This window comes from Citrus sinensis, chromosome 9, assembly GCF_022201045.2.
Source record: "Citrus sinensis cultivar Valencia sweet orange chromosome 9, DVS_A1.0, whole genome shotgun sequence".
NCBI classification, from domain to species: Eukaryota; Viridiplantae; Streptophyta; class Magnoliopsida; order Sapindales; family Rutaceae; genus Citrus; species Citrus sinensis.
Genome location: NC_068564.1, coordinates 8041669 through 8057191, shown reverse-complemented (window position 1 = coordinate 8057191; position 15523 = coordinate 8041669). Strand labels below are relative to the sequence as shown.

Sequence of the window (15523 nt, the reverse complement as noted above, 5' to 3'; positions counted from 1 at the left end):
TTTGTGCATGCAGAAGCATTGTCACGTGCACAATCTAAAAACCCTGCAACCTCATCCAACTTACATGTTCCCACCGCTATTCCCACTAGCCTAGACCCTGTAAAACACACAGCAATCAAATTCCTTCCCTCACATGATTTTCATTCGGACCCTAAAGATATTAGTTTAGATCCAACTAGACCAAATAAGGAGCTTGCTGATCCTAATATCCCGATTAATGATCGAGACAAACCCCTTAATAAGGATTTGGAAATGGATGCCAATGATGAAGATGACCCGGATGATAAGAGCTTTAAGGATAAAGGTGAGAAAAGTGACTTAGAATCAGATGATAGCGGAACCTCCTTGGAAGATGAGGATAACATGGAATCTGAATGAAGTATGGTATGGACAGATTCCTCCCTTTTTTTCTGTATATCTTGATGAATTTATCTATACTTTTTTGGAATTGCCAAGGGGTGTCTTCACCGGTTTTTAGAAGAACCTTTGTCACAATCGATAAGATTTATAATCCTGATATTGTTGCAATCTTGGAGCCTAAATTAGCGGAGTTAAAGCTGATAACTTTATTAAACATAGTGGTTTAGATTTCTCGCATCGAGTGGAAGCTGAGGGTTTTGCCGAGGGTATTTGGATTTTGTGGAAAGAGGGCTTCAGGATGGAGTTTATTTTTAACCACAAGCAGTTCATTCATTTTAAAGTTACAGATTCTTCAGGCCATTGGTCGTGAGTCACTACTGTTTATGCTAGCCCCAACCCAAATCTGAGGAGGAAGTTATGGAACGATCTTGACTTGGTGGCTAATTCGATTACTAGACCATGGCTACTAGATGGTGACGATACCAACATTGCACATTGGTAGGATACATCTCTATATCTTTTCTAATTTTGTTTTTATGTTGGTTCTGATTTGTTACCAATTAAAATGCTAAGGTTTGTTGTTTTGCTAAAAACAATAGGACTCGCTGACAAAAACACAAAGCAACTTTACGTTTCAGGTTAACAGTAAAGTTTTTATTATTCATACTATTATGAATTGAATATTTGTTTACTATCAGGTTTCCTTCAAATTTTTTAGATCTTTAACATGAAATTTATTTTTTCTCAACTTATATAGATGATGGATTTTATTATTTTTATTAGAAACTTATCCACTGTTTATGGTTCCAATTGTCCTTACTAAACCAATGACTACATTTAGAGGTTTTCCATTCATTGCCTATAAAAATAGTTGTTCATTCTATTTTCTTGTCTTGGTTGATTTTTAAAATCAAGATATACTTGTATTTTTCAGTTTGTCGTAAAGAAAAAAGAAAAATAAAAAATATATTGTAAACAAACTTATACTCGGCATCCTCTTAAATCCTTGGACAATGAGCATTCCTTTTAACATATTTGTTGAAAATCTTGCTTTAACAAAAATTCTTCTCTTTGAAACATTAAAGTAAAAATATCTCAAATGCTAATGTGATGTAATCCAGATGAGAATACTAGCCTGTGTCTTCTTTCTTTGAGTTGGATAGGGTCAGTGTTCACAAGCCTACAAGCATGGCATTAAGGTTGATAGAATGGGGAGATTCTGGTGATTCCAGAATTTTTTGATATTTCCTCTTTTGGATTTTTACAACTTTTACCTTTCTTTTTATTAGCTTGATTTTGGTGGATTTTGTTTAATTATGTATGGAAAGTTGTTATGATTTTAGATGTTTTGCATTAATTAATTTGTAGTCTTTGAAATATACTTAGTTTGGTGCATAAAGAAATTCAGAATTGAAATCTATAGAAGGCTAGACTAAAAATTCTCTTTTCTTGTATTTGGCATTGCACTTGATTCGATATTTCTCTTCGGTATGTATTATGTTGCACAATAGTTTGTTTATACTTCAATCTTTTCTAATTCAACAACTCTTAATGAAGACCTAGTTAATTGTCACTGCTATATTGTTAAATTAAAATCTTATTGACTCCCTTATTAACCAATAGGAATAGGAGAATAATTAGATTAACAAATAGGAGATGCAAGCATTGAATGAATATCATTTTTCCTCTTAATACATCTTTAGGAACAAAAAAAAAAAAGGTTAATAACTACATGCATTGAAGATGTCCCTTATTTTCCCCTTCCTATTTAGGTTAATATAAACTACATGCATTGAAGATGTCCCTTATTTTCCCTTTCCTATTTCTTTTTTACAACTCCTGAGGCTTACTGCTTCATTATGTCAATTGTCAAATGTGATTTTTTTTCCTCTGGGGCTATTTATCCTCATTTTCCCTTTGGTATCAAAGCTGATTAAATCAATTACACACAGGTGAACTTTATTATGAATCTGATTAATTGTATGTGGTCAACATGTTAATATGTATTTTTTTGGTTAATCTATTTTTCAGGTGATGTTGGTGGCTTTTGGGAATTTAATATCAGTGTTTTTTTATGGATTAATTGTTTTTCTAGTTATAGGCTGATGATTGGATATTGCAAAGGATTTGTGAGATATGTTACACGATGTATTTTGATGATGCTATTTGTTGGAAGTTTCAAGTGATTGAAATGTTTAGTGTATGGTGCTATTTGGTTTTAGATAGTTTTATGAATTTGAATGTAATTTTATTTTTGTTAATTCAAGTTTTAAAATGTGGCTTTTGCTATTTCTATTTCAAAATTCTGGAATTTAAATAATGTTAATTAGTATTAATATAATTTCAAAATTGAAAATAATAATTTTATTTTTTTAAACCTTAAATCTCTTGACAGAGAATGTGAATCATTAATATATGACAGATTTTGAAGAAACCCACCAAATTCAAAATAATTTAAATTACTTGCTAAAATTTTCAATTAATTCTCGAAAGCTTTGCAAAACAGACATCGCTTGGTTCATGACATATGTGTGATGGATATACACTGTCATAGGAACATGTGATAGATAAAATGTTGTCACAGATTTATGAGAGGGGCTACAATGATAGATGGAAACTCTGTCATAAGGGGGGTCGGATGACAGATATTCTCTGTCATGGTAGCCCATTTTTCTAATAGTGCATGCACACGAGAAGCATTATTTTTACAAGGAAATCTATACATAAGGAAGTTATAATAGAGGGCCAAGCAAAATCACCTAATTATTGAATTAATCTTGCACATTGAGAAAAAAAATAAACAAAGGAAATTAAAAAGGAAAAGTAATTAAGACCAAAAGTGGTCAGCACGTGATCAACTAATGGCTTTATTTGGCTTGTCCTTGTTGGAGGATACTTAGGTTATAATTGGTGGCCAAGCAACCTAATTCTACAAGGATTCGACCAAGCATTATAAAAAGCCAACCTTTGGCTTTTGAATGACGGCTGCCAGAAGGAGAAATACACAAAAACCCAAGAGCTAGAGACGGCCGCAAGAAGAGAAAAAAAAAAGAAAAAGAGAAGCCCGAAGGAACTAAATTGGATCAGCAGTTGCTTGGATTAATCTCCATGATTGGTTTTATCAACTTTTTTATTTTCAATTTAATTATGCTAGGCTAGATATTCTATTTGGTTAAGGGTGAATTCAAAACCCTAAACATGTCATATGATTAATATTCAATTTCTATCATTCAGTTTATTTAATTGAGATTGTTTATGTTCTTGTATAATAAATGTTTATGATTTTATCCTTATCTTATTTGAGTGGCCAATTAGATAGGATTTGAATAAATTCTATTGCTAAATTAAAATTCTTGATTCGTAATTGTCTTGATATTTTATCATTAGTAGCAAATTGGAATAAGTGATTTCAATTGAAGAACATAAACTAAGTTAAATAATTCGAGCTTGTGTGTTTATTACTTAGATCAGCCTAATATCTTTCTCTAATTAATGTTTCTATTATCTTAAACTTCAAGAGTTTGTTTTGAATTATTTATTGGTCAGAGATTAGTTGAAGAAATTGTTTTTCCTAACGATATAATAAGGAAAGATAGAGATTAACAAATCTTATTGTTGTCAATGGTTGATAGTTTCAATAGAAATTGATGATAGAATTGATTTATTGATTATGTGCATGTTCGGTGGTGGCGAATGATCCTTTGACCAAAGTTTCATTATTATTATTTGTTTTACCTTTAATTAGAGTTTCTATTAAATTATTATTTTCATAATTTATTATTATTATTATTATTTTATTTTTAGTCTTTGTTTTAGAGTTAATAATAGATACAACTAGCATAGCCTTCATCGAATCGATCCTCGCTTGCTCTGTATTAATTGTTTATATTATTAGTAACGATTTAAATTTAGTGCACCCTAATGACATTACCAATACTCAAGGATGTAGCACTGATTATGATGAGGCTTTTGCACCTGTTGAATGCCTTACATCTATAAGAAGCTTATTAGTTGTTGCCACTGTTCGTCGTTGGGTATTATTTCAGATGGATGTAAAGAATGCTTTTCTTAGTGCCAATCTCTCTGAAGAAGTCTATATGAAACCTCCTCTTGGTTACTCTCATCCTCCAAATCAGGTTTGCAAACTTGGCCATGCCTTGTATGGCCTTAAATAGGCATCGAGAGCATGGTATGAGAAGTTCAGTACCACAATCAAGTAATTTGGTTTTGATGCCAGTTCTTATGACTTTTATTTTTTATTTTTGTTCGCAACACCAACAAAGGATGTATTCTTTTATTACTCTGTGTTGTTGATATGATTATCACTGGAGATGATCTGATATGATTATTATTGGAGATGATCTTACAAGTATTATAGATCTTAACGCTTTTCTTCAACATCACTTTGAAATGAAAGATCATGGACATCTTAGTTTCTTCATTGATCTTGAGGTACTCTCTGATTCATCTAGTTACTATCCTTCATAAGGTAAATATGCTTCTGATCTTTTTACTAAAGCTAGTTTGACTGATAATCAAATTCCTCTACACTTATTGATCCTAACATTTACTTTGTGTTGTTTGATGGAACATCACTTAATGATGCTACTCTTTATTGACAATTGTTTGGACGTTTGGTTTATTTGATAGTCACAAGACTTGATACAGCCCATGATGTCCATGTTGTTAGTCAGTTTATGTCGGCTCCTCGCTCGACTCATAATGCTGCTGTCATTAATATCCTGCGATATCTTAAAGAGACCATTTTTCATAGTCTCCACTTTTCAGCCAATTCTTCTTTAGAACTACATCGTTTTTCTGAATTTGATTGGGCAGATGATCTTATTGATCGATGTTCTACCATTGGTATTTGCTTCTTTTTAGGTGATTTACTCTGTATAATAAGAAACAAATTGTTGTTACTTTGTCTATTGTTGATGCTGAGTATCAGGCACTTGCTAATGCGGCTCAAGAGATTGTTTGGCTTCGTCGATTACTAAGGGACATGGGAGTTACTCATAATGTAGCTACATCTCTTTACTTTGAAAATACAAGTGCCATTGAAATCACTCACAATGTGTCTCCCATGAGCACACTAAACACATAGAGATAGATTGTCATTTTATTCGCCAACATTACGCCCAAGGTACCATAAAGCTTCAATTTGTGTCCTCTCGAGATAATACAATTGATCTTTTTACCAAGTCTTTTTTACCGAGCTGATGACCTCGTTTGCAAACTCAAGCTTACTTCTACCACACCATCTTGAGTTTGAGGGGGGTGTTAAGCAAGAATCACTCATCCAATCAATATCCGTTAATTCCCAAGATATGTTGAGCAAGAATCACTCGTCCAATCAATCTCCATTAATTCCCAAGATTATGATTATGTATATCCCACGATTTATGTTGTATTTGTATTTGTTCAGTTTCTTATTTTAGCTTCATGTAAAGCCTATATATACGCTCATTCTTTGTGTAAATAATATGAAGAATATACAGTAATAATATTTCATATTCACTTTCGTCATCAATTAATCTTTCTTAAATTAATTTCAAATAATATCAGATCAAAATTGCTATAATTACGAGAGTATCCTAATTTGTGGATTTGAGAATTGAGAGAGAGGAAGAAATATTTTTTTTTTGGAGAAAATAAAATATTTTTTTCTAATTTAATTTATTTTCATGTAGACAACAATAAATAAATAAAACAACTGGTGAGATCATATTATTTAAACAGTAGATTAAAGAAAAAAATAATCCTTCAAGTGGGATTCCTTTGCCAATATAGAATTTGATAGTGATTTAATTTCAATACACACACCATTGTCAGTAGTTCAATGTAGAAGGAAAAGAGAGATTTGGACAAGAACTCGAAGACCCCGATAAGACGTTCAGAGTTAAAGTTAGTGACCGGAATGTCGTTTATAAGCGGACGACAATGCATATGTTTTCGGAGTTAAATTAGTGATCCATCTTTTCTTGCTAACTTAAGTTGCATGCGATGAGCACGTGAGAAGCTTAGAATGTGGGCCCAAAAGTAGTTAGAAGTTAGTTAGAAGGAGCCGATGTTCCCTGGGTTAGCTAAAAACAACTTTTGTAAGGCTAATTGATGAGCATAATTTGCAGATCGCTTCGTGAGGCTAGAGAAAGTTGTAGAGAGAATTCTTAGTAGCATTTTGTTCTTTGTAATGAGCTCTATAGCTCTGCAGTCACGGGTGGAGTGAGGATTTTAATTTGGGGTTGCCAATGAGATTGAAGAAAGTACAAAATAATTGTATATTATACTATCTAATTCAATCATTTATTAAAATTAAACTTCCTTTACATTGTTTCATTCTGTACCAACTTTACCTTCTTGAATCTTTAGGTATAGTTGGTGGCTTTGCCCCTTGTGGGAAAGAATCAAAGAACTTAAAGTTGAATAGTTCGTTTAGCTGTATTGTGTGAAATAAACTTAAAAAAAAGAAATAGAAGACGAAAACCCCAATTTCAAGTCTTAAGATGTTGAGATATAATTACATCTCTTTGATGGAAGGAAAAAAGTTAGATAATTTACTTTTTCTATAAATAAATAGTAAAATAGTAAGGACTATAAAGTAGACGGGGAATTAATGTGTTTTCAAAGTTTAGTAGATGTTGACGATTAATATTTTTCTTAACTCTTACTTTTTACTTAATATTTAGAAAATTTTCATAGAATTAAAAGAGTTTCCAAAATTTTGGTCAACACAAGGCATAAGAGTAGTTACGCCACTGTCTGTAAACTTTGATTCTTGTTTAGTGAAAGCATTTGATCTTGTTCTCTAGTGCATGTAAGCACCTCTGGTTGCTAAATTACTTAAGTATTTTTATCCCTTGTTTTCTTTGTTGTTTGATCTATTATTCCTTGATTTTTCAGTTACTCTTGATTGAATCTCGGGGGAGTATTGAAATCTTGGGTGTTCATTTCTTGGGAAAATCAGGGAATTAAACACAATAAATGATCTTTACTAGTTTATTTATTGATATTACAAGTAACAATCCCAGGGGGGCAATCGACATCCTCGAATCAAATAATGGAAAAATAAAATACATGATTTAGACATTGAAGAGCCTGCGAAACCTAGTTAGACGCAAGTTGCTGGAATCTGTTTTCCGACAAGAGTTGGTTTAACATTTGAACAAGAAGATATTGCCGGGCCCTTATCATCAATACCATTATACACCAAATTTATGTCTCCAATCTCAACATTTTGGCATGGAATCTCTTTGCTGCAAACAATTCTAACAGCCTCTTTTGTTAATGAAGTTCCTCGGATGTTCCTAAATCTCACATTGCTAATTTTCACCCGTGAAGGAACCTATTAAAATGGGTAATTAGTAAATATTAGCTAACGTTAGGATGTCAAGACGAGATTTGTGCATAAACCTAGAGATATAAGCAAATAATGAGTAATGAATTAATCTTTCTGTACCTTTATGTTACATTGGTTATGTGGGCAATACTCCTGATCAATGACAATGGGATTTTCCACATTATTCATGAAAAGGTCTTCAAATGTGAAATTGGAAGCCTTTCCATCCTCAGAATCAGGCCATGTCTTAATTCTCACACCATTACTTGTGCCTGTGAAAGTGCAATTGATGACTGTCAATCCAACTACATCTTCTTCCTTTTTATATTTTCCAAGGCTGCCAACACTGATCCCATGTCCTGGTCCGCAAGAAACATCAGACACCAAGACATTTTGACTGCCATCACCAAGAGAGACACAGTCATCTCCAGTGGCTATTATTGAATTCGATATCTCAATGCCATTTGATCTTCCAATATGAATTCCATCAGTATTCGGACTATCATCAGGTGCAGAGATGTTAATTTTATTCAGCTTCAAATTGTAGCAACCCAAGATGTTAATGTGGAAGAACTTGCTATCAACAGATTGCACCCCAGTGATTGTCGAGTCATTCAGTTTATTAAATCGTATCGACTGCACAATAGAAAATCAAAGCAGTTGTCAAACTTTTTTTCATTATAAAGATTAAAAAACAAATACATACATAAATGTAATAAATAAACAAATAAGAAAGTGTTGCAAGAATTACAATGGGAAGCTGGCAATTTGAATTTTTGTGGCATTGATTTTCGGGCCATGCAGTTCGGCCCTGGCCATGGAAAGTTCCACCACCGGTGAGAGTGAAGCTTCTGAGGGATTCAAAGGTGATCCAGCTTTCCTTATCGGCTAGCTTTGACAGACCGGGGGGAGCCAGGATAAGGCCTTGAAGTTGAAATGAAATTGGAGCTTTGCATGGACCTTTAAATACAACAGAAGTCACCAAGTATTTTCCTGGTGGAACCAATACTGTGCTGTAGGTATTCCAATTGCAAGCTTCTCTCCAAGCATTTTCAAAAGCCTTACTGTTATCTCTAATGCCATCGGCCACAGCACCAAAGTCAATTACATTGAAAACTCCGTTGGGAGCTGCATTGATTATATTTTGGGCCAAAGTAAACAAAACTAGGATTGCAAGTACTAGCAGCTGAGAGCAAGAGCTATAATCCATCTTGTGTTCGATGATGTATTAAGTGATGATGTTTTCTTGACGATCTATATAATTTAATTAGATGTTGTTGATGGTATGGATTGATCACTCATGTGGAGGCATTTTATAAAGTTGTGTGACAGCAGTTCGTCCACTAATTATATTTTAGCATGATCTTGGGAGTTACTTTCTTACTCAAGGGTGGCTGTAAGTTGTTTTCTCTTGTCCATTAATTTTTGCTTTCTGGTTACTTCCGCTGTACAATTTCCAACAAATTCTGGTAACGGCTACCAATTATTAAGAAACAAACTCTTATGTGCTGTTTGTGGTTAGGAAAGTAAAAAGTTCAACACATTCATAGCCTATTTTAATTAACATATTTAAACTTCATGAATCAAACGTGATAAGTAAAAAGTTCAACTCATTCATAGCCTATTTTAATTAACCTATTTAAACTTCATGAATCAAACGTGATTAATTTAATCAATATTTTAATTAAAAAGGAGTAAGTCGTAAATTAAAAATGGGTTTACTAAATACTTGTATGTACTTTTGAAATTAAATAGAAACACAACACAATCGCGAACGTTTCTACAATAGCCTTCTATTATAATTTGGAATTAATAATAAATCACCTACTCGTTAAAAACACACGTAATCCCCAATTCGTTGTTACCGTGCTAAAGAGCTCAAGTCAGCAACAAACAATTATGACATACACAAAGCTCAAATTTGTGTGCCATTCAATTGAGTTGTCTCGTTATGTACAACAAACAGAAACGCTGTCGAAAGTTTTTTTTTTTTTTTTCCTCTTACGACTCATTGAAAATTCTGATTTTCTGATAAGATTTAATACAACGATGGTAGACAGCATGAATTGCTTAAAATGAGTTTTTCAAAGGATATCTGCCTTCGGAAATGACCTTTTTTCTTGTAGAAAATACTTTAAACTATAATTTAAAATATAGGGGTATAACTGTCTTTGATGATTATGTGAACTTTTTCTTGATTGAAAAATAAGTTTAAACTAAGAAGAATACAAACGATAAGTTTTAAAAAAACCATAGTTTTTAGGTTCTTTCTACAAACAACAACGACCCGACTGAAAATTAACCTGATTTTAAACACGTATTTAATGAGCATGTGCAAACATTTCTATTCGTGAATGATGGATTTTGCTATGTGGATTATTAATTTGCCAATATTTGAAGGTTTACAAATTTATTACCTAATTAGTTTCAGCCTAGTAATTATGAAATCTTCATAGACCTTTTGTTGCCATCAGAAATTTTTTCTTAATTTTGTTTCTAGAGTATTACTTCCATGCTGTGCTAGATTTTTAATATGGCAATACCATTTGCTGCTGATGGTAGACCAACAATGCTTGACGTGGCAACGCAACTCAGGCAAATGCATAGCTCTTAAGTCTGAACTGTAATACAACATCCCTATCAATTTCCTCCGTAATAGTTGTATGCCATTAATTATATATATATTTACAACTATATTAAAGCATAGCTACTTCATCATCCCTTTCACTTTCCTTTAGAATAGTTGTATGCCATTAATTATATTTTTTTCAAAAACAAAAAGTGAGCTAAATCCGAATCCAAATTTTAACCGTCTATCTTACCTAAGATTTGAACTTGGGGAGTCACCTAAATAAAACTCTTTGAAAATTCGGGTAGTCACCCAAATAAAACTCTTTGAAAACCACGCGGTTAATCCTTCATTTTTGTTTTTGTTGTTTTTTGAAAAAGAAATTTTGGTTATAGCATAATAGAATTGATGTAGATAAGTTTTAGTAGACTTCTTATTGTAAACTTTTATAACAATGTGTAAATAAAGTGCATAAAGGCTGATCATCCGTCTTTGAATTGTCAGATAGGTGCTAAAAGATAAATTTTTGCCCCGGCCCCTTCCTCTTTTATTTAGAAACAAGATTATAATCGGTGTTTGTATTTGCATTATTCAAACATTGGGATTAAGAATTTCTTTTCCAACATAGAGTTCTCTTTAATTAACATGAATTCTCATGCCATTGTTAGTAGTTTAATGAAGAATAAAAAAAGAACGACTGGGGCAAAAACTAATCTTTTGAAAATATACCAATTACAAGTCATCAAATATCCTTGAATGTCTGGGATATAAATAATGAAAATACAACATAGATAGATAATGAAGAGTTTGGAGCGCAAGTGGCTGGAATCAGTTTCCCAGTAAGAATTGGTGCAAGGACATTTATCCTCAACTCCACCGTATACGAAATAATTCGACTCTGTTCAGTTTGGTTCCTAAGTTCGGTTCAACTTTTTAAACGGATCGGGTTTAGTTCGGTTCAGTTTTTGGGCAAAATCAAATCGAGCCAGTTTATGCACACCCCTATACAGCATGGCCATGCAGTCTATCTTTACCTTCTGGCTAATCTTGTCATTCGCTGCCGTGACTTCAGTTCATTAGTCGGACTCTATATAGAAGATGCTAATGGATTCTCCCGTTATATGTTTCATTGATTGCTTTCGTTTTTATATTTGGATTATTTCGTGCATTTTAATAATTTTCAAATTTTCTTGTACGGCTTTTCCTCTTTTTTGTTCTATCACTATGCATCATTTGATGGGTAAAGCTAAATACATCCTTTTGGCCGGTGTCATTTTTCTATTTTTAATTTTTGTCTTATATCAGCGATGTTTCTTAAAAATAAATAAATAAGTGTTTAATAGTTTAATGGACATTTTACATATATGTCAAAATACTTATTTTCAGGTGTTTTTGTTTTATGAAAACAAATAAAGTAACATTTGTAATTAAACACTAAGAAAAGAGAAATAAATATATCACTCAAATTTATGTATTCGGAAATGCTTAAACTTCAGCTAAATTCAAACCTATTCATAGTTTAGACAGAAAAGCAAATGTTAAATCAAATTTGATATTAAGAATTTGAAGCCTTTCTTCAAATTTGATGCATTACCCTAAATCAAAGATCTGTCTACCAAACTTTTAAGGTTGTCGTGTGAATTCTTTATCCAAAAACGCCACCAGAAGTTATATCTTTCATTCCTGAGCTTGATTATTTTTCTTGATGTACATCAGCATGTAAATTTACTACTTTCATTATATGCAAGCTTCTTAACTGAGTTATTTCTCACCTGGCAGTGAGCCTCAACAACTGGATGAGTGCTGTCATTGAAGGCTGCTTGAACCCTGAAATGATTTGCAATATCTTCAATTGATAGGTGACCAATTGAGAAAGGCTTGGTGGCAGGGCTAGTGAATTACCAAGCTCACTAGCCTCCTTGCAGATCCTGGATCTACGTTTAGGGAATGTAATCCTCTTGTTACCTCATTTTCAATCCTTAATTCACAAAAATGTGTGTTTGATAAAGGAGGACTTGGGTATAAGCCTTACTTGAAACAAAAATATTATAAGAATTATTTTGTTAAGCCTACCTCCACAAATGATCAAATTGTATGTCATTATTGCAATCAAAATGGTCATATGAAGAATAGATGTCCAATTAAAAGAAATGTGTATTATGGAGTCAAATGTATTTGGGTTCCGAAAGGAACTAAATCTAACACTCAAGGACCCAAGAGTATTTGGGTACCAAAGGGCACAATGTGAATGTTTTCTTTGTAGGTACCACAATCAAGGAATGGTGGAGAGTTACTTGATGAAGCTTATGAGGATAATCACTTGATCATGGTCTAAGCAAAAATAATGAGGCAAAATGATTTAATTGTTTTGGTAACTATTATTGCCTTATTGATTATAAGTTATGGTCTTTTAATCTTAGTAAATATTTAACATTTCATTTGGTATCATAACATCGAGTGCATTAACATGAAGTGGATAAGTTTATCTTGCCTATTTACTATATTGAGTGAATCATGACAAATAAATTTACGAAAGTATGCTTGTATGTTTACATGATGGAATTATCATTGTGTTTAACATTTAGTGCTTTATCATGATGCTGGTTATATATTTATGATGATAGCTTGTCAACTTATCATGATAGATTTGTTTGATTTTTAACGATTATGTAATGCCTAAGCATGATAAATAAGTGATATGCTTTAATTCTAAATCTTTGAATATTTACATATTTCATGATTGTGTGATGTATATGCATGATAGATGAGTTATATGTTATTTCTTGCATTAGAAGTGATCATGGTGGATAATTCGAAAATCATGCATTTGAGATTTTTTTTGTAATGGTTTTGCCGTTAAATATAAATTTTCATCACCTAGAACTCCACAACAAAATGAAGTTGTAGAGAGAAATGATAGGTCTATTAAAAAAAATGGTTAAGACCACATTGATTAGACATCATCTCAATAATACTCTCTATGAGCTTTGGAAATATAGAAAACCCAACATTAATTATTGCAAAGTTTTTGGATGCAAATGTTATATTTTGAACACAAAAGATAATCTTGGCAAATTTGATCCAAAATTTGATGTTGGTATTTTTCTTGGCTATTCAAACACAAGCAAAACTTATTGAGTGTATAACAAAAGAATTTTGATTGTAAAAAAATTTATACTTGTTATATTTGATGAGTCTAATTCTTCCTCTATGGAGAAAGTTGTTTTTGATGATAATGTAGATGAAGAGCTACAAGAAGATTATCAAATGATAGCCAAAAGAATGCACCACTTGAAAATCAAGAGGAGCAACATGAAGAAACAAATGCGTAGTAAAATGAAGGTACTTCTCAAATACTCCCCAAGGAGTGGAGGTATGTTTCTTCTCACCCTAAGAACTTAATTTTGAAAGATCCATCACAAGGTGTAACTACTATATCATCACTTAAAAATATATGTGAGCATTTATAATAACGGATTTGATCACTTGTTCTTTAACTCATAATTATGGCTTTTCTTAATAGTTATGTTGATTTTGATGAGCTATATATTGGCATATGTTGATTTTGATGATTTATATATTGCCATTATGTACTTATGTTTTTACTTAAGTTTTGATGATAAAGAATGTGCATTGATGATTACATTGTATTTGATGAATCTTTGATCTTATGCAATCTATGATTAGTAAATGAATGCATTTTTTGTACTTTATCGATGTATTGTTGAATATGTCTTACTTGTTTTAAATGATATCGAAAAAGGGAGAAATACATATACTTCGAGAATTTTAAGCATATGAGATTTTTTTTTGTTATATTGAAATGTCACATTAGATATTTGATGAGTTTAGTTGTCTTTATTTATAAAATGTGATTGATAATTATGGAGCTTGAATATTTGATAATATGCATGCCAATTTGGTAAAGAAATCAAAACCTCTTTGCGAAAAAGAATTTTCAAAAATTCGGCATAAACTTGCAATGATTTGATTTCTTGATGATTTTGGTAATTGATGATTATATGTGCGTTGCTTGATGAATTGAAGGAGTTGTTGGTTGATTATTATTGTTTAAGCTTATATGGAAGTGTTTTTAATCACGTTGTGTATTTGAGAATTTGCTCATCTTTAAGGGGAGATAAATTTGATATGTTTTTGGATAAAATCATTTTTGTTAAAATTTTAAATTGGCCATATATTTAGGGAGAGCATGTAATATGATTTTGGATAATATGCATTTTGAACTTTTTTATTGTCTAAAAGGGGAGACAAAGTAATATATCATTTCAATGTTGTTAAAAGAAGGAGAATAATATGCACTTTGAATATTCTTTTGATGATTTTGATGATATGTGATTATTGTGAGTACTTGATGATTTTGAGATATGATGATAATTTATGAGTAATATTACTAAATTTGTATTTGAGGTGATGCTTGTTGTTAGGGGGAGATTTTGTCGAAATTTCTATTCAGATAACATGAGTAACAAATTTCCTACTCTTATTCTTTTCCTTTACGTTTTCTTTTTTATGATGAAGGGGGAGAAGAATACATGTTTTCAAATTTATAAAAATTTGCTACTTTTTCTTTGCCAATTAAGTTTTTCTTTTTGATGATGAGGGGGAGAAAAATCCATGTATTTCAATCATTAATTTAGCTAATTGGCAAATTGTAAAAGAAGATTATATTTAGGGGAGCAATTTGTGAAATCATTCTTTAAATACATGAAATGTTTGTCATCATCAAAAAGGGGGAGATTGTTAACATATATGTTTTCATAATGTTGATTTTGATGATAAATAACAAGATTAAGAATCATAAATCTTTTAAGCTCAAATTATTTTTGTGGAATCATTCTTTAAATACATGAAATGTTTGTCATCATCAAAAAGGGGGAGATTGTTAACATATATGTTTCCATAATATTGATTTTGATGATAACAAACAAGTTTAAGAATGATTAATCTTTTAAGCTCAAATTATTTAATATTCTTTTTAAATAAATCATTATTTTCACATTATAAATGTTTTATATTTAATGGAAAAATGATTTTATGAAATTGATTGTTTTTATTCTTTTTAAATAAATCATTATTTTCACATTATAAATGTTTCATATTTAATGGAAAAATGATTTTATGAAATTGATTGTTTTTCAAAGTTTATGGTTTAATTGAAAGAATTTTGAAAACTTTGAAATAAACAAGTATTGCTTGAAATTTTAGAGAAGGACTTATTTGAAAAGTGTCATAGC

The 15523-nt window shown here is 31.5% G+C and overlaps 1 protein-coding gene across 1 annotated transcript; it reads right to left on the bottom strand.

Moving 5' to 3' along the window:
• Nucleotides 1-7471: 7471 nt before the first annotated feature.
• Nucleotides 7472-8909, bottom strand: LOC102608401 (exopolygalacturonase-like). The gene is made up of 3 exons (XM_052433954.1): nucleotides 8451-8909; nucleotides 7820-8335; nucleotides 7472-7705 (listed from the first exon to the last, which is right to left on the bottom strand). The coding sequence occupies exons 1-3, from the start codon at nucleotides 8907-8909 to the stop codon at nucleotides 7472-7474; spliced, it is 1209 nt and encodes a 402-aa protein (XP_052289914.1).
• Nucleotides 8910-15523: the final 6614 nt, after the last annotated feature.

What these genes read in the sequence shown, in the direction of transcription:
- LOC102608401 (XM_052433954.1), bottom strand. Translation starts at nt 8,909, where the DNA reads ATGGATTATAGCTCTTGCTCTCAGCTGCTAGTACTTGCAATCCTAGTT. An exon ending in CAAATTGCCAGCTTCCCATT is followed by an intron (nt 8,336 to 8,450) that starts GTAATTCTTGCA and finishes TCTATTGTGCAG; the next exon opens with TCGATACGATTTAATAAACT. An exon ending in ATAACCAATGTAACATAAAG is followed by an intron (nt 7,706 to 7,819) that starts GTACAGAAAGAT and finishes CCATTTTAATAG; the next exon opens with GTTCCTTCACGGGTGAAAAT.